Consider the following 22774-nt stretch of genomic DNA (forward strand, 5'->3'; position numbering starts at 1 on the left):
TTCCCATACAACTTGATTGTCTTGATCTAACTTTCCCATTCTTTCCTCCCTTCTTTCCTTATCTCGCCCTTTTCTCCTCCCCTTCTTCCTCTTTTTATTTAAATCTACCCACTCTTCTCTTCTTTCTTCTTCCCTTTCCCCCCCCCAGCCCTATTGAACGTGCTTGGCGCAATCCCGACCTCCCCCCGCGGTGGCTGGCCACTCTCTCTCGCTCACTCCCTCGCACTCTCCCTCTAGTCTCACTCGCTACTCTTCTCACTAGTCACGACTCACGGTCAAATCGCGTCTCTTTCGTGCGCGCGGTGGCAAAACCGTACCCTTGGGTCAACAACCCTGGACCTGCCATCCCGGTTTCCATTCGTCCTACTGTTCTCGTTTTCGGCTGGTCGTCACGGGTGCTTTCGCTCTTCATCGTCTGCGATTTTCTTTTCCCTGTTCTTGTGTTGTTGCCCCGGCCACTTGCGACCCTTCTCCACCACGACCACGACCACCACCGACGATAACAATAACCCATCTCGCTCCGCAACGCTCGCCGAAACGACTTTCGTGGGGGATCGCCAACGACAACAACAACAACAACCGATCGCCCGTCCGTGTTTTGCAGCATGCCTTTATCGAATCGCCGCCGCGCGCGGCGCAAGGAAATTCAGTTGCAGGAAACATCTGACGCGGAGGCTCCGGACTCGTCGCCAACGCGGCCGTCAAATAAGAAGCGCAAGGTGAGTGCTGAGGCGAACTGGAAGAAACAAAGTCTGCGACAAGAATTAGTTAATGACCGTCTCTTGCCGCGGTTAGGTCGATCATCCTCGAGTCTCCCCCCAGACGCGCCCAATAAAGCCCGAATCCGCCGACGAAGCCGACGATGACCACGAGCTGGCGGAGAATCAGGACCTCGTGGAGATGGTGATCTCATATTTAGATGCCGCCCGCGAAGAGGTCCGAGTCCTCCGCGACTACTCCAACACAAAGACGGAGGCTGAGCAGAGCATTCGCGCCTACGCCAAAATTGCCGGTCGCAATTGGACCTACTATGTGAAAACCCTCCATGTCAACATCGGTCGCGAACCCGACCGTGAACAGAAGCTAGATGAGCAGTCGAGTCCCGTCACGATCGCCGCGCGCGCCCTGCCTGAGGTGAATGTCGATCTGGGTCCCAGCAAATTTGTCTCGCGCCTGCATGCGGAGATCTTCTACGATGGTGAGGACACGGGCTCGTGGCACATCCGCGTCAACGGTCGCAATGGGGTGCGCCTCAACAGCGTCATCCTCAAGCGCGGAACCGACGCCGTGCTCTCTTGCGGCGACATTATCGAGATTGCCAACACCCAGATGATGTTCGTCACCCCGGGTGACAAGGCGACCATTCACCCCAGCTTTGTGGAGCGGGCACAGCGACTGGCAAACGGCGAGGAAGATCCCGCTGCCTGGGAAGCCAGTCAACACGCCCATCCCCATACCTCTCACTCCTCGGCCACCACCGCTGGCAGTGCCGCACCCGCCCCGCCATCGCTGGCTCCCGCACCGCAGTTCCTCAAGCGACAAGTGACTCCCCCGCCACGGTCGCCCGACACGGTGGGGGCTCGTACCGCCAAGCAGTCGCCTCTATATAACCGGGGCATGATGATGGAGAGCACGGAGGAGATTGACTACAGTAAGGATGCGGCCAAGGACCTCAAGCCACCGTACAGCTACGCGAATTTGATCGCACAGGCCATCTTCTCGAGTGAGGAGGAGAAGCTCACCCTCAACAATATTTATAACTGGATCATGGATAAGTACGCCTTTTATCGACATTCCCAGAGCGGCTGGCAGGTGAGTGCTTGATTCACAATGGGGCTAGTGAAGTCGCTGATTGGTTCCAGAACTCGATTCGCCACAATCTCTCGCTGAACAAAGCCTTTCAAAAGGTGCCGCGGCGGACAGACGAGCCGGGTAAGGGAATGAAGTGGCAGATTGCGCCCGAGCACCGCGAAGAGTATTGGAAGAAGCAGCTGCGTAAGGGTACGCAATCGTCGGCTCCATCGTCTCCTGCGACCAAAGTCCCCGACCGGAGGGGCTCCACGAACGGCATGGAAGCGGTCTTCAGCAGCAAGAAGTCCCCACCCGTGTCCTCCCCGGGGTTCAGCTCGTTCCCCGTGGCACCAGTAGAGGCATACACACCCGAGCGCGGATCTCGCGCCAGCCGCAATGGAGCAGCAGAACATAATCTACGTCCACCGAATACCCGCGACTACGAGGAGCCGTCGCCGCTTCCGACCCGATCAGCGATCAAGAATGCGGGTAGCAATGGGACCAGTCTCAGTCGGACGTATGGTCTGTCGGACACGGCCGTGGGGTCACCTCCGGTTTTGTCCTCATCATACTACGATGACGGACCATCGTCCATGATTACCCCGGCCCCACAGCGGCAACAACCGCGCCTGCCCCCTCCGAGCACGGCGCAGATTCCGTCCAAGTTCATGCCAATGAGCTCGCCGGCGCAATTCTGGAAGTTTGCGGATATCGGCAGCACACCGGCGCGACCCGTGCCTGATATGAGTCCGCTCAAGGGAGATCCCGGGGACGTGCTAGGCAGTATTCCGAGCAGCAGTCCGCCACCGCCCAACTTGGCAAGCCCCAGCAAACCCGGAACGGCGGGGGGCATGGCCACTGGTCGTGCGTTGCCGCCACCGCGTCGGGAGCCCGAGCCAGAGGGTGGCCGTCGGCCAGGCGGCGCTGCCCCGGATGCGGAAGAGGAGGATGACGAGAGCGGATTCGATTTGGCGAGGTAGGCATCTTCCTACAGTTCGTTTCCTAGACTCTAAGACTAATGCAGATTGCAGAGGCTTTCAAACGATCGGATCGTATCACCGCCAGCTAAGCAATGCAGCGCGTACGAGTGCGGCGACGTCGTGATGAAATGGCTTTGTTTTCTTTTTTTTTTCTGAGTCTTGTTTTGCTATGCGATTATCTGCCAGAGAGGCATCATTAAAGAAAGAGGGCAGGGATACGGGACCATGGCTGTATGTATTGATGTAATTGTAGATATTGCTAATGATTTGATGTAGTCTTCATTCTTATTTGATGTAGTACATACCCATCTATACCTACACAGTTTCTTTCCCACCGTTTATCGGATTCTACACAAATCATCAATCTCCAACCCACCTAACAACTGAAATCTCAAATTGAATACTGTTTAAACATCCGGCCAAAACCGCCCCTCCAACCAAACCACCTGCCTCCACCACCGCGCACACCGCTCCACAACCTCCTCCTCCCCAAAGATCCGCACCTCCCGCTCCGCAACCGCATCCACCAACGCCGTGATCCCCTCCACAAACTCCTCAAACTCCGCACACGTCCAATTCGGCACCAGCTTCTCGCGCAGCGCCCCTCCATCCGCATCCGCATCCTCTTGTTGATTCTGAGAGTTCAGGGCCATCGCCGCCCGCACGTTCCGCCACACGGTCAGATAACACACCTCCGTCGCCCACAGCACGACTAGCCCCTCCAGTAAACTCGATCCCGCCGATCCCGCGGAGATGAATAGGTCTGTGTAGGCTTGTGTTGTTGGTTCTGTTTCTGCTGCTTCCTTCTTGGTGCTGCTGTTATCGGTGGGAGAGCTGGAGCTGGAGCTGCCAAACGACGCATTCAAATCAAGCCCGTACTCCCTCGCGACCGTGCCGAAGAAGTCGAGTTCCCGCGTGATGTTGTTCAGCGCTGAGGTTAGGGTGGTGAGGGTTTGGTGTTCTAGGTCTTTTGGTGTGGGTGCGCTGCTGCTGGGTTGCGAGACCGGGAGCTGCAGCTTAGCCAGCATCAGCCCGATAAACCGGATGTACGCGTGGATGTACAGCCGGTCTTGCGTGAGCCAGGCTGAGAGGCGCGGTTTGGGCAGCGTGCCCTTTGCGGCGGCGGTGAGGAATCCGTGGGTTTCTGTTGCCGTTGCGGTTTGGAAGGAGGGGATTGAGGGGGGGAGGGGGAGGGTTAGGAGGGTTTTTGTTAGGGTCATTTTTTTTCTGTGGTTATTGTTGGAGTGGTGGTTATGGTTGGGGTGGTGTGGTGGTTGTTTGGGATGACGGTGGTTGTTGGTGGTGGGGTAGTTTATCGGATCACTGGGGAAGAAGATAAGCTTCGGCTAGGGTTCAAGTATACTCCGTCCCGCCCCCTCTTCACTACTGGCTTCTATGTAAGAATGCAAAGCATGTTTCATTATGATCACTACTTAAGCTGCTGGATACACTGTGGCCGATCTTCTCACTATCACACCTCCCTCACAATCACATTCATTAGTTGCCTCCCTTGTACCCCAGAATACTAGCCACCAACGCTTCCAGTGCATATCGCGCGTCGTTACCCGCGTTGTGCAGATGCCACGGCTCCAGGTTCATCTCGGTCATGACCGCCCCCAGGGACCGGGGCTGCATCGGCGGCTGCTGCTGCTGCGGATCGGCATGCATCACGCAGTCCAGCACAGCTGTGTCCAGGCGATCGCGCACCATCTCCAGCGTCACCCCGAGTTTGCGCAGGTGCTCCAGGTCGGCGGCGAGACTGTGGCCAACCAGCACCACATGCCGGTCCTCTGATTCATCCTTCTTTTTCTCGGCGATAGCCACCTGCTGGAACATCCCCTGCACGACCGCCTTCAACTGCGCCAGGTCCACGAACTCACTGCTCCCGAACTGAAAGTCCCCGGGACAGCCCCTCACGAACTCGGAATTGACGATGTGGCTGTACTCGCGCACGCGCCAGTGACGCGACCGGATCGCATTGCGCCAGATGAGCCCGTTCATCGACGAGGGCCGCACGCCGTGCAGCTTCCGCATGTCCAGCGTCGAGATGCCCACCTCCGTGATCTGGGACTGGCAGCGCTCGTTCCATTCAACGTCCACGCTGATGAACATGGGGTCTTTCCAAAATGCGAACGGGGCCACCGCGTCCGGGTTGAAGGGTGCGTATTTGAGCGACGCGTCAATCGGTCCCGCGGGCCGCATGCCGAGGTACTGTTGCGCCCGGAGCAGCGACTCCTTGCGCCGTTGTTCGAGCTCCATGCGCTGCTGCTGTTTCTGCGCGGCATTGCCCTTCCGCTTGTTCTTCGCCGCGTCGCAGGCCGCTTCCAGCATGGTCTCGTACGCAGCCGCGATCTCCTTGTGCTCGTCGCTCATGTTTTTCCAGGGGTCGAGGTAGCGCTCGGAGGGCGGTGGCACGCGGGTTTGAAGACGGTCCTTGGCCTCGCGGTTGGTGCTCTTCCCCAGGTATCCAGGTTGCGGATATGCCTCATTCTCGAAGGACAAGATGAGGCCCATGTCTGGCTCGGCTGGGAGCTGAAGGGTGCATTTGAGAGCACGGTTGATTTCGCCTAGGAAGCGGCGGGCGTCTTTGGTTGGAGTGAGCAGGATGCATCGACAGCCTAGGCTGGCTGGCGTGTAGTGGTAGTAACTGGCAAAGACGAACCGAATGTTAGTGAGCTGCTATTGGCTGTGCAGGAGACGAAAACTCACATGTCCCAGGACCGGGCCCAGAATTGGTTCTTGTCAAAGAAACGGCTGGCAATCTGCTGGGACAGGCCTTCCTCTTTGACGTATTTGTACGGGAAACGTGAGAGGGCGATGATGGGCGTGAAGGTCGGGTCGCCTAGATTGTTGGGCGAGGAATCGGTGATCGTCATGTTCGCCTCGGGCTTCAGGTCCTTGATCTTCGGTTCTTCGCGCTTGATTACCTCGGGCTTCGTATCGACGTTCTTCATCTCGCCAAGCACCAGTTCCTCGAGATATGGTACTTCAGGGTCGCTCTCAGAGTGCATGACTTCCTGAGATTCGGCCTCCGCGGGAATGCTTCCTTCATGAACTTCTCCTTCGGGCTTGATGTCGTCAGGCTTCGTTTCTGCAGGCTTGATTTCCTCGAGCTTTGTCTCCTTGAATTGAACTTCCTGTGGCTGAGCTCCTTCGGAGGGTTCTTCTTTGAGTTTGTTCTCTTCAGAGAATCTCTCTTCTGGTGGACGGAGAAGGGAAGTGTCAGCTAGCTCATTTTCGTTCATGTCTGGGGAAAGAGGCAACCGATGGCTTAGAGCATTGTTTCCATAAACACCACTAAGAACCTCGGATGAATCAACTTACTGTTGAGACGAGCGTCCATCTTCGGGAGATCACCCTCTCCAGCGAAGAGGTAGCTCAGACGCTCCAAGAGACCCATTCTGTTGTTCTCGGAGCTTTCCACTTGGTCAGAGAATGGGGGGAATAGATTATAGTATGGGAGAGTCTAGGAGAACACGACGGAAGAGAAGGCAGGGAATGGTGTAACGCCTCGTTTGCTTGACAAACGGGGAGCTCCACACAGTGTGCAACATTCATTCACGAGAATGCTCAGAAAATCATTCACTTCTGGATGGCTTTAAGCTTGACTCTCTTGTTTGCATTTTTTACTGTTTGGTCTTGTTTGGTGCTGTTTGATGCTGGCTACACCGCACAGAGATATTACTACATGGGACATTTCATTTATTGCACAATGCGTGAGATAGCCGAGCTTGAGTGAATTATAACCAGGCCACCTGGTACAACACGTTGTGTAACAATGCTGATTGAATAAACAACCAGGAGTAGTCGGGGACTGAGCTGGTTGCGGAGGAGAGTTTAAGGTATATATTGTCATCATGTCCGACCTAAAACAGTGACTGTCAATCCATCTCCCTGCTTTCCCAACTCAGATTTATGCACACTCTCTCCCATAGTACTCAAGTCTATTGCATCGCACATGCCTGCATAAATCATTCACCTCAATCAGTTTTAACATAAGATATCTCCCTCTCAATCCCCGCAATTGGCCGCTGTCGGAATAATCTTCTTCCCATTCCTCGGCTGAGTCACGCTCCTATCCAGCCAATCATCGCTTGTCCCCTTCCACTTCCACTTCGGCTTCATCCAGCAATAACAGGACAATTCACAGCTCAAGCAATCACTTCTTCGCAGCTCCTTCTTCAATTTGCAGCTTGTGCAGACTCCCCTGTCTGGCAAGCTCTCCCCATCCATGTAAAAGTGCGGACCAGTCCCTCTTCATGGCCGCACCCTCGCCCAGGGTGCCGTCCGTCCACCTCTGACCATCTGTCCGCCCGTTCCCTCGACGCGCCCCCTTTTGCTCCCTCTCTCTCGCCCTCCCACTCCTACACTCTCTCCGTCTACTTGTTGGATGGTATGGCGGACTACCACGATCCTGGTGGTCTCATTTTGGATGGGCCTTTTGACCCTGACGCCCAAGCCACCGTCACTGACTACATCGACTACACCGAATACCTGCCCGCCGACATCCTCCGTTCCCTCACCCTCATCCGCGGCCTCGATGAGCGCTACCTAGACGCTACCCAGGGCATTCACGAGTTGACAAAGACATATGGCCGTCTCCCTGATCTCCCTCCGGATCGTCGTCCCGATGCGCGCACTCTGCGCAAGGACATCTCCGCTGAGCTCGACCGCGCGATCAACGCGCGCGAGTCCTCCCACGCCGAAGCTTGTCGCCTGTCGGAGGTCGTTGAATACCACTACAAGCGCCTCGACAACATTACGCGCAAGCTAGAGGCACTCCCTAAGCCTGCATCGCGCGAACCCACACCGCCTCCCGCCCCTCCAGTCCAGACCCTCGCGACCACCAAACGCGGCCGATCCATCAAGAAAGCCGATGAGAATACCGTGGCTCCTGGACCGCCAACTACGCGCATTACATTGCGCCTCGATAGCAGAGAGGGTCGCCGCACGAGTGCCCCGCCGCCTAAGTCGCGCACTCGTCGGTCGCTGATCGCCGCCGAGCATCTGGCCGGCTTCAACCCTGACTCTCCCATTGCCAGCACAGAACATTCCGATGACGAGGCGAACGCCCCGGCGGCCTCCTCTCAGTCTCCCCCGGAGCCTGCCGCAGCCCCCCCTCCCGCCGCTACCGTCTCTATCCCCACCACTGCCACCACACCTGCCAAAGACAAGAAATCCGCCCGGCGCTCACGTCTTTCTGGGCTGGGTTCTGGGATTCCGAGTACTAGCGGGCCTTCCATATCGACTAGCAATGCGCTAGCCATGCTCAAACCGCCTCCGGAAGATGCCAAGCCCGGGAGCGAGGACATGCCGTGGTTGCGGCTGACTGAATGGGAGATGACCAAGCTTCGCAAGAAGATGAAGAAGAACGCGGTGTGGCAGCCGAGTGAGGTCATGATCCATCGCGAGTTAGCGCTCCGTGGTCGCGGATGGGAGGCATACCGAACGGCGAAGGCGCAGGCTGATGCGTCAGGGGCTGAGTTCATCGACTGCGACGACATCATGAACACATACATCCCCGGCAAACTCAGCAAGCGCGGTGAAGCTCCTTTGGACATCGAGGCTCCATTCGAGACCAAGCTGAGTAACCGCGGCATGAAATTAAACGAGGCCAAGAAGCTCAAGCGGGAGAACCAGGCGCGTGAGCAGGCGGCGGCAGCAGCAGCAGCCGCAGCCGCAGCCGCCGCAGGTGATGATACAACAGCCAAAATCACTGATCAGCCGACCTTAACACTCAAAGGGCCATCCGCCGCAGAGGCGCCGCAGGCTACAGGCAAGTCGAGTCGTTCTGCTGCAAAGAAACGCAAGCTGGACGAAGTAACACCGCCAGGGGCAGCTCCGGCAGCTCGGGCGGCCCCTGCAGCCCGTACAGCTCCCACTGCCCCTGTTACTGATGCTTCTCCTGGGTCTGTTACTGTCACATCTCCTACTCCCGTCACCGTTACTTCTCCTACACCCGTTGCCTCCTTAACTTCTGCTGCGCCTACTGCTTCTCCTCTTACCCCTGCTGCCCCAGTGGCTTCGGCTTCGGAAGTCCCAGAGGCCTCGATAGCTCCAGAAATTCCAGAAGCTTCAGAGGATACTGCGGCAGCTGCAGAGCCTGCTGCACCTACTGAGGCGGAGACACGAACCTCGTTGCGCAGCGCCAGCAAACGTCGTCGGACAAGCAAGGAATCTCCCGTCCCTGCTGAGAGCAATACGATCATGCCGAACCCAGCTCTACCGACGTTTCCAGAGGTCGCTGCGGCCGAAGCTGCCGATACGCAGAAGCCGGCAGTCTCGTCTTCCCCGGTCAGTACCAAACGATCACTACCCCCTCCAGCCACGACCAGCACCGGCAAAGCACCAGCCGCCGGCACACCGACACCGCCAGTCACTCGACCTCCGTCCCTTCGGGGTGCAGCCCTGTCAGCAGAACCAACCAGCAACGCAAATACTCTGTCGACAACTGGCCGCGAGCTTCGCCGGAAGAGCGCCACGCCTGCACGACGTACTCCTGTACCGGAGACGGCCCGTGCCGCCAGTGTCAGCGCACCGCATCGCAAACGCAAGCGACCTGCACCGGGGCCGGTGTCATCGGGACAGGATGGCGGAGCCGCAGTCAGCTACGGCCGGCGCAAGGCTAAGCCGGGCAAGAAGCGCATCAGTCTGCTCGAAGGGGATATCCTCAACCGCGACGACATCCGTATTGACGAGGACGGTGTGCTGGAGGAGATCGATCCGAACGAGCCGCGATACTGTATGTGCGGAGACGTGAGTTTCGGGACCATGATCTGCTGCGAGAACCCCGATGTATGATTGATTTGCCCACTCTTTTTGACGATTATCGCTAACAAACAGCCAGTGTGACCGCGAATGGTTCCATCTCGACTGCGTCGGCCTATCGGAGGTGCCTAGTCGGACTGCGAAATGGTATTGTCCCGATTGTCGGGTCAAGTTCAACAAGGGCGTGGATGGGATCGTGAAGAATAACCCACGGCGGTGATGGCTTGTTCGTGGAATGGGTCCACTACGGTTTCCTTTTCTTCGCCCGATCCTGCAAGGGTTTATCCCTCCCCCTAAATGTAGTGGCCGCCATGCAACGAGACCACGATCCGTCAGTCTTCGTCTCGTTTTCTCTGCTCCGTGCGAAGATTCTATTTTACATTCTTGGAGGCTTCTCTATCCCAGTTGGGTTATTTATTGTGTCTTTGTGATTCGCAGCGTGGCGAAGTCTTGGGTGGGTGGGAGTTGAGGGAGTTTCATTTTCTTTGTATGGTTTCTGCTTTGGTGATACCATGACAGACAGACAGGATTAGTTCGATCTATGCCGTTCGGTAGTCTATAATTTTCTTTCTCTCTCTTTGTTTCTTTCTTTTCCCTCCGATTTTTATGTCTTTTTTCTACTTCTTCTCAATAGGAAAGATAAAGCCATTTGCTCTACGGATATCTTTCTTCTGTCTACTTCTGAGTCTGGTGGAAGATGGTTTTAGTTCGATGTATACAATTCGTTACAAAACACATGCGCTATATACACTGGTCCCTGCATCGTCGTTCGTCGTTCGTCGTTCGTCGACGTAAGACGAAGAAAAGGTCTCACTTCAACTCCCACTGGCCATCGACACTGACTATCTCGACCGACCGCTTCTCATCCAAGGAGACACGGCCGGCATGCAGGATCGCCGTCGTGGCAATGGTGTTCTTTAGCGTGGGGAGGGGTCGGGCGTCCAGCTGGTCCAGAGTGACGCGACCCTCGTTTAGAGCGTTGACGGCATCGATGAACTTCTCGAAGCTGATGTAGCCGTACCCTGTCTGACCGCCGAAGTTCCCTTCCTCGTCCGGGGCGTACTTCATATAGAAGCTGGGGTTATCGGGTTGTGTTAGTGTCATGGGTAAGTCTGGAGGAGGATGGAGGAGGAGGCAAAAATGCTTACGGGTTCACCCAGACCAAGCCCTGCTCGTCTTCTGTGACGTCGTAGCCGCGCTTGGCTTGGTTCACGCGGACTTCGCCCTTGGAGCCCATGTCTACCAGTAGAGGGAGTGATTAGCTGATATGGATCTACTTGGGGTTGAGGGGGCCAAAGAGAGGGTGGACATACAGTGGAAGTACTGGTTGGAGTGCACGCCAGCCTTCTGGGGCGCGGTCCAGCTGGCGGTATACACGCCGGTGGCCATGCGGCCGCTGCCGTCCTTCTTGCGCCAGTCGACGAGCAAGGTGATGGTGTCCTCGGTCTGGTTGACGCAGCCGAGCTCGGTGGCGGTGCCGGTGGAGGCGCTGGCGGTGACCTTGACGGGCTGGTAGTCCGGGACCATGCTCTCGTTGATGTCGATGTGGTGGGAGTTGAGGTAGTAGGAGATGTCGGAGTCCTTGCCGGCCCAGGCCTTGAAGGTCTCCAGCTGCGACTTGGGCTGGCTCATGTAGCTGTAGAAGTAGTTGAAGTCGCCCAGCCGCGCCGCCTTGGCCCGCGCGTCGCTGTATGCCGGGTCGAACCGCTTGTGGTGCTCAATGAACACCAGCACCCCGTGCTTGCGGCTCTCCGCCAGCAGGTCCAGGTGGTCGCGCAGCAGCTGCGTTGCCGGCTTCGTGATCAGCACGTGGATCCGCCGCTGGATCGCGTACAGCGCGATCGGGTAGTGCGTCGGGTCCGGCGTGAAGATCGTGATCGCTGACCCCGCCGGCAGCGCGTCGATCGCCGCCTTGTACGCTTCCGGGTCGCTGGTCCCGTCCGCGGGGAACGACGTGAAGCTGGTGTCCAGGTTATTGTAGACTTGCGAGATGTTGCGGTGCAGGTGCTCGCCTGTTGTGATTGGGGTTTGGGTCCTCTGTTAGTGGATGTGGTGCAATTGAGGGCTTGGTTGACGGCGGGGGGGAGAGCGTACGGATGCCTGGGAATTTATGGCCTGATACTCCAACCATGCTGAGGTCGCCCACTTTGCCCCGGCGGCGCAGGTCGAATAGCGTCAGGCCTACCACGCCGACTTTCTTGTCGGAAGTCGAGGCGGCACCACCGACGTAGCCGGTGGTGTACTCGCCTGTTCCTACCTGTGTTGCATTGTTAGGATTCTTGATGTGGATGCGGCGGGGTAGTGGAGGGGTTTCTTACCATCAACACAGCAGGAGGAGCCATTTTTGTGAAGGAAGAGAAAAAGGGATGAGGACTTGGATGTTAGAGAATGAGAGGATTGAACAAAAGAAAGAGAAAGGAGAGCTCAGAAACAAGGTGGGCGTCTGGAGGATTTATCCACTGGAGAACTGGAGACCTGCGGGGTTCAATAGCCGACGTAGAGGAGATGGAGGAGGGATTTCTGTTGCGGACAATCGCATCAATCAATGCTATGCTGGGCGGAAAAGAAGAGACCACCCGTGATGTCTGAGGTGAATTGATTGTTCCAGCCAGAAAGTCCCCAGCAATACTGGCTGACAAGGTAATAATACCATCGCCATGACATCGAGGCCGAGTGTATGCAGCCCTGCATCGGGGTTTGAAGCCAGTCCCAGAATGGCAAGTCTACTGCCGGCGGTGGCTGATTGGTGGAGAAACAGTCTCCGCGCTGGCCGTGGGGTTGACGGATTACGAACCGGTTACCATTTCGATACACGCGGGGTAAACATTGAGGGGTTATAAGAATCCTCTGGTCTGTCGAGTGTCGACTCAATCAGTTTCCCATTCCCTTCTCCCTATTCCCTTTTGTCTTGTGTTTCGCATTGCATCAATTAGAGTTAGGTCTTTCCTCCCACTGTCGCCAAGTAAGTTTGTTCCTAGTCAAAGTGAAGGCGGATTCGTTCTCTAACAATACCGCTCAGAATGTCCCGCACTCCTCTTCGCCCCGGAGTTTACGCTCCCACCATGACTTTCTTCAACCCTGACACCGAAGACCTCGACGTTCCTACCATCCGTCGCCACGCGGTCCGCCTCGCCAAGGCCGGTCTGGTTGGTCTCGTCTGCATGGGCTCCAACGGTGAAGCCGTGCACCTGACCCTGGCCGAGAAGAAGACCGTCATCAGCGAGACGCGCTCTGCCCTGGTCGAGGCCGGGTTCTCCAACGTCCCCGTCATCGCGGGCGCCAGCGAGCAGAGCATCCGGGGCACCATTGCCCTGTGCAAGGAGTCCGCGGACGCGGGTGCCGAATACGCCCTCATTGTTCCCCCCAGCTACTACCGCTACGCCGTGGGCAACGACCAGACCATCTACGAGTACTTCACCGCGGTGGCCGACGAGTCCCCCATCCCGCTCATCCTCTACAACTACCCCGGAGCCGTCGCCGGAATCGACATGGACTCCGACCTCATCATCCGCATCTCCCAGCACCCCAACATCATCGGCACCAAGTTCACCTGCGCCAACACCGGCAAGCTCACCCGCGTCGCCTCCGCCCTGCACGCCATCACTCCTCCCTCTCCCCTGAACCCGGCCGCCCGCAAGTTCCCCAACACCAAGACCGAGGCCAACCACCCCTACGTCGCCTTCGGCGGTATTGCGGACTTCGCCCTCCAGACCCTCGCCTCCGGCGGCTCGGCTATCCTGGCCGGCGGTGCCAACGTTATCCCCAAGCTGTGCGTGCAGATTTTCACACTCTGGAGCGAGGGTCGCTTCACGGAGGCCATCGAGGCGCAGGAGCTGCTGAGCAAGGCCGACTGGGTGCTCACCAAGGCAGCTATCCCCGGTACCAAGAGTGCCATTCAGAGCTACTACGGGTATGGTGGATTCCCCCGCAAGCCGTTGGCCCGTCTCAGTGAGGAGCAGGTCAAGGCCGTGGCGGAGGGCATTAAGGATGCGATCGAGGTGGAAAAGTCGTTGCCTGATGTTGCTTAGATCTTTGTTTTTGGATCTCTAGATTAGTGTATATATGATGAATGATATCTTTTTCCTTACAAGTTTTGACATTCTTGTGGCTTCACGGTTCTTCCGAGTGTCACGGCGAAAAAGGTGGGACGAGGGCAACGTGGGGTGAATCCCGGACTTCGGAGAGAAGTCCGGCTGGGAAACCCCCACGCCAATTAATATGGGAAGGAGGTGATTGGTGGAGGGTTTTCTCCGAGTGGGTACCCAGTCCTGTTGGGGGGCTTACTTATAGAACAAGGCGTTTATGCTGCTGGGTTGGCATAACTGAGGATAATCTCGCTGACTTAAGCATTCAAGCAGTTGTGAAAGACTTCGACCAGGAGAGACAGTGAGTATCAACCGGGACCTTTGAGTTCTGGCAAGCAATAATAGGCCCATGAGAGTGTCAAAGGGAGGGCCAACTCATTCTAATAAGAGGCTTGAGAGCAAGCATCAAATAAACCCTTCACGAGATCAAAATTCACACCCCCTGCAGGAGCTGATCCATGATGGACGCATGTATGGGCGGTGCACGAACGACCGCCAGTTCTGGGAAGACACTGCATCGATACTCGAAATATAAACCTACATACAAAACTACGTATATTATTTGCTTATTCATGTTTATCAGCTGTGCTGGGGTTTCTCCTTAATCGTCCTCGCTGTCGACAACTATTGCTATCACATCCTCCCGTTTGCTTACGAGGAGTAGAGTTGTGATGAGCACTTTAAGGCCGTCTATTCCTCGCTATTCCGCCCTGCTTCGCAAGAAGCCGTTTCCCGTGCCTTCCCCGGGCCACCTTTACCGCCCGGAATACTGGTTGATAAAGAGATCTCGCCAGTATACGATTCGAAGTCCTTTTACCCAGCGAAGCCTGGAGAGGTACTCGCCGATCGTTATCAGGCCCTGGTCAAGGTTGGTTGGGGCGTGTCTTCAACAGTATGACTCGCGCGTGATTTGGAAGGGTAGCCTTTGACAGCCTCTGTTCAACCTGGAGCTCCCTCTTTCTCTAACAAACAGGCAGGCATATTGAAGAGCGAGAGAACATCGTGGCAGTGAAAATCGGCAATAATAATGCGAGTTCTACTGGTCGTGAGCGCGAGATTGGAGAACACATTCCCACGGTAGACCCATCACATCGTGGTCGCTCGCTTATCCGAACATTGTTAGACTCCTTTGAAGTCGAAGGCCCAAGGGGTTCTCATTCGTGCCTTGTGTATCCGCCTATGAGGGAGCCATTGTCGATGTATCAGCGGCGCTTTGACGGTGAAAAGATGCCACTGCCCCTCATCAAAACATATATTCGTGCGCTTCTTACCGGGCTTGATTATCTTCACAAAGAATGCAGAATAGTTCATACGGGTAAGATCGTCTTCTGCCTCGCCTTCAGTCGGCGATACTGAGCCCAGGTGGCTGCCTAGATCTAAAGCTTGAGAACATCATGGTTTCATTCGAGGATTCAGCTGTGCTTGCTGAATTCATGAATTCCCAGCTTGAACAACCGATGGCTTTCAAGATTGATTCGACGGGACGACCTGTGTATCAGTCCCGTAATGACTTTGGACCACTTAAGGGCCTGAGAAGCATACCACAGCTTGTCGATTTCGGCTTGGCAACCAGGCTCGAGGAAGATGACGACTGGGGCGTCTGGCCTATTCAGCCAGGCCACTATCGCGCGCCAGAGGTGATACTAGGTAATGGATGGCAAACGCCGGCGGATATCTGGAATCTTGGTGTTCTGGTGCGTGCCATTGTTTTGCAGAGTCATTGCATCCACTAATGCCGAACCAGCTGTGGGATATGATCGAAGGCAAAGAGCTAATTCAGCATATCCATGATCAACAAGGTCGCTACGATGCCAAACTACACATTGCCGAGATGATAGCCTTACTCGGTCTACCTCCTCCGGAGATCATGCAAAGATATCAATACATGCGAGAATACTCGTGGCCGGAACCTGTCAGACGAGAAGACGACAGAGTATGCGAGACCGCGGAGGAGCACTTCTGCGGGCCATTCTTTGACAATAATGGTATTTCCTGGGTTCCCTCTCTCTCGCAAGATATATTTTGGAACTCACGAAACATTTCAGGGCGCTTTCTCTACGAAGACTTGATTCCCGACCGGAAAGTAGGCGACACAGTTTCCTTCCTCGAGGGAGAGGAGAAGGAAGCGTTTCTGGATCTCGCCAAGGGAATGCTTCTCTGGCATCCGAGCCTGAGAAAAACGGCTGGCGAACTGGCGAAGCATCCTTTCCTTCAACTAAAGCAAGTAGGCACTTGATTCCTGCTAGCATTTGCTGGTGGATTCACTCGAAGTCGTGGTGGACCAGTTCGGCGGTGACATCAGATGACCGGTTGAGGTGTTAATGTTATTGTCTTTTTGATTGGCATCTAATAGACTCTCTTGATCTGTCCTTAGTTAAAAATCAATAGCATTATACTTTTGAATGGGATTCAAGCCAAGGATAGATCTGCTACGGTCGAATGTCTGAAAAGGCCTAGCATAAGCTTGGGCCATCACTGTGAATGCCAAGAGACATCAGTTTCACGGCTGGCGAAAGCCGTGCTACCCTTTACACTGAGACTGAATTCATTGGGCTTGCCAGTGGAGTTTGCTGCACAACGCTATATGCATGACCTTGCAAGAAGAGAGGAGTGGTTAGGATTGTGATCCGAGGCATAGACCACAAGGTAGTCTTCAAGGAAGTCGGTCATCAGTCGATTCCTCCCGGGTTACACGAAATCAGGAACAGGATATAGAAACCCAAAGCATGAAAAGCTAAGCAGTTTCACCAATTGCGACAATTTGAGGTGTGTCCGGTTTCTATGGTTGTACCCAACCTGCTGCGCAAGATGTTGGACTCCCGCAGAAAATCCAACCCAACGTCAATCACTCAATTGCGAAAGAAAGTGAATGCTTGCCTCTGATGATGCGGCCTGGACAAGCCAGTCAATGCCTGATTACGGTGGCCATACAGTTCCACTTCAACATATCATGGATGGGATGATCGTTGGGCAAAATGGAAGCAGTGGGCCAGACCGCAACCGGCAACAGAATCACCAACTAATGAATAGGCGAACCCCACGGGGGCGGGAAGGAGATGGAGTCGATCCGGGAAAAATGGGGGCCGGTCGGCGATTTTAACGTTTGAATGCTCACCATGCAACATACCTGTCCGTGTCGAAGGAGTGGTAAACCGAAACAAGTGAGTATGTACGATTTTCAAGTAACCCCCAAGTCCTCTTGCCAGATCATCCATTAGGCAGCTAAGTCGATGCCAAACCAACTCACTACCCCCTCCTCAACCCTAGACTTAAACTCCAGAAAGTACAGTCAGCCTTAAGCAGAACCAGGGGAAGCGAAGAGAGGAATAACCATGGTCGAGCAAAGGAAGAAGAATGTAAGAACAGAAAAATTCATTGTAGGCCCATCTGTCAGAGCGCCACTTCCAATCACCGTCTGCGCTCGGGGTTGATCGGGGGAGGCAAACCCGCAAGTGGCGTCTCACCGCCCCCCTTCCCAAGCGCGCTGACCCTTTTTCTGCCCATCCATTCATTAGTTATTGTCATTCATCCCATTCATCAATCGACTTTCCCCTGATCCTCATTTTTCGTTTTTCTTTTCTTTTCTTCTTTTTTTACTTTTTTCTGCATTCTCGTCTTTTCCTTATTATTTCGATTTTCGTGTGGTTAATTTTCTCTTCTATTACTTCTATCCTGTCTCATATTTTCTGCTTCTTTCGCCCTCTCCCTTCTTTATCTTCCTCAACCTCCTTCCTCCACCTCTACCTCCCTCGTTTCCCCCCCTCCTCCACTTTTCTGGGTGGTTGGTGTCGCTTATCGGGCCTCCCTCTCTATCTATCAGTCTTGTCCTTCGTTCAGTCACTGCCCTTGCCTACTCCTCTTCAGCCTCGTCTCCCCTATTACCTCAGCTCTTAGGCGCTCTGTGATTCAACACTGCCTCCCTTGCGTTATTATCCCTGATAATCTGGTCTATATCTATCTGCGACAGGCCTCACGGGTGATCGCTCCCGCGTGACTATCCTTTGTCCCTCTGAACGGTCACAATTCTTAATATCCTTAATACAACCAACAACATGGCACCACGAGACATCAACACGAGCACTTCCCGCCGCCGTCCCTCGCTTTCCCTTCGCAGTCGACCTCGGACTGCTACCGTATCGACCATTCAGACCATTGGACCGGATCACGAGCTCTGGCATGGACTTACCGTCGTCGACTCCGATGACGATGGGCACGATGGGCAGGCTTTGGAGGAACATCATATCAGCGAGCAGGTTCTAGAGGATACAAATCACTTCCCGGAACCCGCTCCTAGGCGCCGCGGAGCGAAGAGCTTCTCCAACCTGCGGCACCCCGTGGATGGGCTGCGCGCTCTGGGGCGTCGTCTTTCGGTGACGATCCGTAACAAGTCTACAAGGCACTCAGCCAATCCGACTGAGGATACCACCAGGAATTCCTGGTGTAATGAGGCCAGTGTCGATCGCCGGTCATCGGTCAACAGTGTTTCGGGGATACATGGCCTGCCTGCCTCGGTGTCTGGCCTCGTCCCCGGTAACGGCCTGGCTCCTCCAGTTTTCCCGGCTGACATTTATGCGGGGGCAGCTGCTCGTGCCGCGGCCGCCGCTCAAAATGAATTGGCCCGAGCGCTGCGTGAGGGAGTCAAGTCGTCCGAGACGAGGCTGACCCGGGACTCCGAAAGTGGCATCGGCATCGATTTGCGCGATCGCTCCGATCTCTCAGACTCTGCTCTGGCGGTTGTGCGGATTGACCCTGTGGCATATCTTCCGCCGGAGATCATGTCGCTGGTATTCTCCTACCTTGACCCGGAATCACTGATGCAGTCAGAGCTCGTCTCTTGTGCTTGGAGGGAGCAGGCTTCCTCCCGGCACATCTGGCGACATGTGTTCCGTCACGCCTATAGACACCATCGCCCTAGTGGGCTTCCGACCAAGAAGAGGCAAGCTGCTGGTCTGGGCAAGGCTCGCCCAGACCAAGATTGGAAGCGGATGTTCCTTGTGCGGCGCGCTTTGGAGCATCGTTGGAAGGAGGGCAAGGCCGCTGCTATCTACCTGCATGGGCACACGGACAGTGTCTACTGCGCTCAGTTCGACGAGTATGTCATCTTTGACTGTAGTTCGTGATAGACGTGTCTGCTAACATCATCCTAGGGACAAAATCATCACTGGTTCACGCGACCGGACCATTCGCGTCTGGGATGCTCACTACCCTTGGCCATGCCGTAAGATTATCGGCCCCTCGCCTGGTGATGTCTCCGGCATCGGCCCCGTCAACAACCCAACGCAGCAGTCAGCTGGCAAGCCGCCTTTTCTGACCATTTGTCCCCCTCCCACGCGCTCTGCAGGCATTACGACACCAGTGGAGCACAGTGCAGACTATCACAGCGCGTCCATCCTTTGTCTCCAATTTGACGAAGAGATAATGGTCACTGGCTCTTCTGATTTTACTTGCATTGTGTGGGATATCAAGAATGACTACAAGCCGATCCGGCGCCTGGAGGGACATCGGGCGGGAGTTCTTGACGTCTGTTTCGATGATCGCTATATCGTCTCGTGTTCCAAGGACACCACGATTTGTGTCTGGGACCGACAGACTGGAGCCCTTGTCAAAAAGCTGCTTGGCCACCGGGGTCCTGTCAATGCTGTCCAGCTCCGTGGTGATTTGGTAGTCTCTGCCAGTGGAGACGGTATTGCCAAGCTGTGGAACATCACTTCCGGGCTTTGCGTGAAGGAGTTTCTCAGCAAGGATCGGGGTCTAGCCTGCGTTGAGTTCAGTGATGATGCTCGGACAATACTCACGGGCGGCAATGACCGTGTGATTTACCAATTTGATGCAAACACCGGAGAGATGGTGGGCGAGCTCAAGGGCCATGAGGAGCTCGTCCGGTCGCTGCACCTGGATAACATGAACCAGCGCATTGTCAGTGGTAGCTATGACATGAGCGTCAAGGTCTTTGATGCGCAGTCTGGTGAATTGTCAATTGACTTGCCTGGTTGGACGACCAGCTGGATGCTCAGCGTCAAGTCAGATTATAGGCGCATTCTTGCTACCAGTCAAGACTCTCGTGCCGTGATAATGGATTTTGGTTATGGTCTAGATGGCATAGACTTGCTAGAAGAGTGATGAGCCTGATAGACTCGCTAGACGTTCTCACTCGATGAATTTTGCTTACCTTTGGGAAAAAGTTTTTGCTTGGGCTTGGTGGAGTTTACTTGGTATTCATTTGAATTGCTTCTCAGTATATACATTTTGCTAGCGATAGAGCGCCTCGACTATACTTACATAATTTTACTTCTCTGACTTTCATTCATCACTTTTGAAATCAATTGCATCGAATTGGCGCCGCTGCCTGAGGGCTAAGGCATAGTTAATAGGATCGGAGAGGCGGCGATTGGGATCTGACCAAATCGGGTTAGCGCCTCGCAGTCCCGTGGGTTTTGGCGACAGCAACAAAACACTCCCCCCTCTGCTCTACTTGGCCTTTGTTTTTCTTCATAATAACCAAATCTGAACGTCTCGGAGGAAGCTCTTCCTTGCCATTACTTCTCGGACTCCCTACAGGCTTTCATCCAGTCCACGCCATCTCTATACCGAGTCCTCTGACATCCTTTTCAACCCAAAGACCCCCATCTTCACATACCCCACCATGGGCGAATCGAGGTTCGTCGGGCATTCTGTTTGGAACCCGCATGCGCGACAGCATCAGCAGTCGCAATTACAGCAGTCATAGCTAACAATGATCGGGTGACCGAATAGACAAGAACTGCTGGCATGGCTCAACAACCTGCTGCAGTTGAACATGACCAAGATTGAGCAGTGCGGTACAGGGTATGTTCTCCTCGCAGAGAAGCGGCTATTTTGTTCATGGCGGTGATCATGTCGGATGAAATCGGGATATACTGATGCGTTGAATTTGCAGTGCCGCTCTGTGCCAAATCTTCGATTCGATATTCAGTGAGTGCAGCACAATTCTACGGCCCCCTTTTCCAGAGTGAACTGACCGATTCGCCTTTCAAAGTGGACGTCCCCATGTCTCGTGTCAAGTTCAACGTCAACACCGAATATGCCTACCTTCAGAACTTTAAGGTCCTTCAGAGTATGCGATCCACCAACCTCCGGCCCAGCGTCGCGACAAACGTGCTAACATCAGTCCCGTCTCCCCCTAGACATCTTCGCGAAGCACCAAGTCGAGAAGCCCATCCCCGTCGAGCAGCTCACCAAATGCCGCATGCAGGATAACCTGGAGTTCCTCCAGTGGACCAAGAGATACTGGGACCAACACTACCCTGGTGGTGACTACGATGCAGTCGGCCGTCGGAAGGGCTCCGGTGCTCCTCCGGCCGGACCTACCTCCCGCACCAGCTCCAGCGCTGCTGGCAGCGCCGCTCGGCGTGGCACGACCCCGACTGTGGGCGGTGCTCGCCCCCGGGCTGCCGGTGCGGCCACTTCGGCCAATACCGCTGTCCTGCAGCAGGAGATCGCGACCCAGAAGGAGGCCATCACCGGGTTGGAGAAGGAGCGGGATTTCTACTTCGCTAAGCTCCGAGACATTGAGCTGCTGCTCCAGAGCGCGATTGAGCAGGACCCCGAGTTGGAGAAGGATGAGGATTCGTTGGTGAAGCACATCCAGGGTATCCTATACTCGACGGAGGTATGTTTATGATTATATCACGTGCGCATCAGATAGCAGGTACAGGTCGCTAACGTACAGCAGGAGGGATTCGAGATCCCTGAGGCGGAGGCCGGCGCGGATGAGCTGGAAACCTTCTGAGTTCATAGCAATGTTGGTCCCGCAATATTAATACCCCCTTCATAGCACACTGCGCAAGCGTTAAGTCGTCGCTTGACGATGTTTGATTTGGTTTTGTTCTTTCCAGTTTTCTTCATTTTGCTACAAATTCTGCCTAGAGCGTTGGTCGTCGAGATGATGCCTGATTTGGAGAGAGGTTGAGAGATGAGACGCCATGTAGGGGGTGAAAAAGGGGGTGAAACCGGAACATTGTGTTTTGTCTTCTTGAGATGGACATAAAGGGGCGATGAGGGGTAGCTTTTTTTAAAGGGAACTTTGTATAGTCAAGTTGGGGTGAGAGAAGCCAAGCAATCAGCCAAAATCCTTTCAGAATCTCTTTTTCTTTTTCTTTTCTCATGCATGTCTTGCTACTTGATATATGTGGTAATGGAATGGGTTTTCTATGCCCGTTGCTTGCTTCAATCTACCCATCGGACTATGTCCTGTATATTTATGCCCGGGCAATTGACTTCTTCGGTGAACTGCAAAACGATGACCGTGATCTAAGTATATCCTACCCTAGTACCCACCGGGAGCCCGCGTAGGTTCCTCTTCGGTCCCGTCGAATACGGCTTCTAGTCTATTCCAGAATTCTAGAGTTTTGCATGTGGTTAATAGTACCTATCTATACGGCATTCCGGCTCCCCCCTCATTCCATGCCATGTAGAATTCTAAATCCTCCGAAGCCTGATGCATTCCTCGGATCAAACCTATCTCCTCCCGCCCCCTTCACATGAAGTTGTGTCTTGATCTTCACCACGTACCCTTGCAATTATCCTAACATATGATCAACCTCCCTCAGCTTGGATTCCACAACCCGAGACCAAAGCCGAGATAGACGGCCCGGGACGGGACAAAGTTCAATCCCCAGAGTTCTGCCCTACTATCACTACGTACTATATATACTGTACATAGTCAGACGAGAGTCCATCTGCTGTCCTTGGGTATATATATAGTCAGACGGGAGTGTGATGACGTCTGACAGGAGAAACGGGATCCAAATATCACTGGATAGTAGTCATCGTCACTATCAAGCCGTATGAGAATATAAATAGTACTTCTTGCTGTACTGGTGGAGATCATGTCCTGAGACACGGGATTCGGCCTGGACCTTTGGGCTGTTGATGTGATGGGATAGGATGGGAGGAGATGGGGTTACGTACGTGGTGGTTCTCCGCTTGGGTCTGGACCGGGTTTTCGGGTCGGGTGTTTGTTTGTTTGTGTGCTTGTTTTTGGTGAGGTCTAGCTATGGGATAGATGAATGGGTGGTTTGGTTTGCTTTGTGATTCAATGAGTTGATGGACTGTTGAGAGTTTTGGGAATATGGGTATTTTGTGGGGTGGTGATGTTGTTGCCCAAGTAAG

General features: G+C 54.7%; 9 protein-coding genes across 9 annotated transcripts; 6 read left to right on the forward strand and 3 right to left on the reverse strand.

The window, feature by feature from the left end:
• Positions 1-605: 605 nt before the first annotated feature.
• BO97DRAFT_338659 (putative forkhead transcription factor Fkh1/2) lies at positions 606-2895 on the forward strand (the record flags this gene model as incomplete). The annotated part of the gene is made up of 4 exons (XM_025691528.1): positions 606-719; positions 796-1812; positions 1863-2767; positions 2823-2895. The coding sequence occupies 4 exons, from the start codon at positions 606-608 to the stop codon at positions 2893-2895; spliced, it is 2109 nt and encodes a 702-aa protein (XP_025554518.1).
• Positions 2896-3080: 185 nt separating this feature from the next.
• On the reverse strand, positions 3081-4058 carry BO97DRAFT_403371 (putative transcription regulator PAB1642). Its single transcript, XM_025694719.1, has one exon. The coding sequence runs from the start codon at positions 3989-3991 to the stop codon at positions 3179-3181; it is 813 nt and encodes a 270-aa protein (XP_025554519.1). The 5' UTR covers positions 3992-4058; the 3' UTR covers positions 3081-3178.
• Positions 4059-4232: 174 nt separating this feature from the next.
• Positions 4233-5661, reverse strand: BO97DRAFT_362848 (uncharacterized protein). The gene is made up of 2 exons (XM_025692477.1): positions 5481-5661; positions 4233-5418 (listed from the first exon to the last, which is right to left on the reverse strand). The coding sequence occupies exons 1-2, from the start codon at positions 5645-5647 to the stop codon at positions 4269-4271; spliced, it is 1317 nt and encodes a 438-aa protein (XP_025554520.1). The 5' UTR covers positions 5648-5661; the 3' UTR covers positions 4233-4268.
• A 1259-nt stretch (positions 5662-6920) lies between these two features.
• Positions 6921-10079, forward strand: BO97DRAFT_440786 (putative PHD finger domain protein). The gene is made up of 2 exons (XM_025698109.1): positions 6921-9566; positions 9619-10079. The coding sequence occupies exons 1-2, from the start codon at positions 7167-7169 to the stop codon at positions 9757-9759; spliced, it is 2541 nt and encodes an 846-aa protein (XP_025554521.1). The 5' UTR covers positions 6921-7166; the 3' UTR covers positions 9760-10079.
• A 178-nt stretch (positions 10080-10257) lies between these two features.
• On the reverse strand, positions 10258-12120 carry BO97DRAFT_468313 (Gfo/Idh/MocA family protein). Its single transcript, XM_025699727.1, has 5 exons — positions 11858-12120; positions 11634-11796; positions 10853-11551; positions 10688-10778; positions 10258-10614 (listed from the first exon to the last, which is right to left on the reverse strand). Exons 1-5 carry the CDS (start codon positions 11879-11881, stop codon positions 10350-10352), a joined length of 1242 nt encoding a protein of 413 aa, XP_025554522.1. The 5' UTR covers positions 11882-12120; the 3' UTR covers positions 10258-10349.
• Positions 12121-12448: 328 nt separating this feature from the next.
• BO97DRAFT_468314 (dihydrodipicolinate synthase family protein) lies at positions 12449-13567 on the forward strand (the record flags this gene model as incomplete). The annotated part of the gene is made up of 2 exons (XM_025699728.1): positions 12449-12501; positions 12559-13567. The coding sequence occupies exon 2, from the start codon at positions 12560-12562 to the stop codon at positions 13565-13567; it is 1008 nt and encodes a 335-aa protein (XP_025554523.1). The 5' UTR covers positions 12449-12501; position 12559.
• Positions 13568-14295: 728 nt separating this feature from the next.
• Positions 14296-15860, forward strand: BO97DRAFT_468315 (putative protein kinase; the record flags this gene model as incomplete). The annotated part of the gene is made up of 6 exons (XM_025699729.1): positions 14296-14358; positions 14409-14496; positions 14598-14939; positions 14999-15318; positions 15369-15609; positions 15670-15860. The coding sequence occupies 6 exons, from the start codon at positions 14296-14298 to the stop codon at positions 15858-15860; spliced, it is 1245 nt and encodes a 414-aa protein (XP_025554524.1).
• A 1816-nt stretch (positions 15861-17676) lies between these two features.
• On the forward strand, positions 17677-19744 carry BO97DRAFT_431968 (F-box/WD repeat-containing protein; the record flags this gene model as incomplete). The annotated part of the gene is made up of 2 exons (XM_025697512.1): positions 17677-18716; positions 18772-19744. 2 exons carry the CDS (start codon positions 17677-17679, stop codon positions 19742-19744), a joined length of 2013 nt encoding a protein of 670 aa, XP_025554525.1.
• Positions 19745-20111: 367 nt separating this feature from the next.
• Positions 20112-21794, forward strand: eb1 (microtubule-binding protein BIM1). The gene is made up of 6 exons (XM_025693424.1): positions 20112-20281; positions 20378-20449; positions 20541-20575; positions 20640-20717; positions 20788-21272; positions 21336-21794. The coding sequence occupies exons 1-6, from the start codon at positions 20268-20270 to the stop codon at positions 21390-21392; spliced, it is 741 nt and encodes a 246-aa protein (XP_025554526.1). The 5' UTR covers positions 20112-20267; the 3' UTR covers positions 21393-21794.
• Positions 21795-22774: the final 980 nt, after the last annotated feature.

Source organism: Aspergillus homomorphus (genome assembly GCF_003184865.1).
Source record: "Aspergillus homomorphus CBS 101889 unplaced genomic scaffold BO97scaffold_5, whole genome shotgun sequence".
Taxonomy (NCBI): domain Eukaryota; kingdom Fungi; phylum Ascomycota; class Eurotiomycetes; order Eurotiales; family Aspergillaceae; genus Aspergillus; species Aspergillus homomorphus.

What these genes read in the sequence shown, in the direction of transcription:
- BO97DRAFT_403371 (XM_025694719.1), bottom strand. Translation starts at nt 3,991, where the DNA reads ATGACCCTAACAAAAACCCTCCTAACCCTCCCCCTCCCCCCCTCAATC.
- BO97DRAFT_362848 (XM_025692477.1), bottom strand. Translation starts at nt 5,647, where the DNA reads ATGACGATCACCGATTCCTCGCCCAACAATCTAGGCGACCCGACCTTC. An exon ending in TGGGCCCGGTCCTGGGACAT is followed by an intron (nt 5,419 to 5,480) that starts GTGAGTTTTCGT and finishes CGTCTTTGCCAG; the next exon opens with TTACTACCACTACACGCCAG.
- BO97DRAFT_440786 (XM_025698109.1), top strand. Translation starts at nt 7,167, where the DNA reads ATGGCGGACTACCACGATCCTGGTGGTCTCATTTTGGATGGGCCTTTT. An exon ending in TCTGCTGCGAGAACCCCGAT is followed by an intron (nt 9,567 to 9,618) that starts GTATGATTGATT and finishes ACAAACAGCCAG; the next exon opens with TGTGACCGCGAATGGTTCCA.
- BO97DRAFT_468313 (XM_025699727.1), bottom strand. Translation starts at nt 11,881, where the DNA reads ATGGCTCCTCCTGCTGTGTTGATG. An exon ending in CTCCTCCTGCTGTGTTGATG is followed by an intron (nt 11,797 to 11,857) that starts GTAAGAAACCCC and finishes AATGCAACACAG; the next exon opens with GTAGGAACAGGCGAGTACAC. An exon ending in GGCTTGGTCTGGGTGAACCC is followed by an intron (nt 10,615 to 10,687) that starts GTAAGCATTTTT and finishes CGATAACCCCAG; the next exon opens with CTTCTATATGAAGTACGCCC.
- eb1 (XM_025693424.1), top strand. An exon ending in ATTGAGCAGTGCGGTACAGG is followed by an intron (nt 20,450 to 20,540) that starts GTATGTTCTCCT and finishes TTGAATTTGCAG; the next exon opens with TGCCGCTCTGTGCCAAATCT. An exon ending in GAACTTTAAGGTCCTTCAGA is followed by an intron (nt 20,718 to 20,787) that starts GTATGCGATCCA and finishes GTCTCCCCCTAG; the next exon opens with ACATCTTCGCGAAGCACCAA.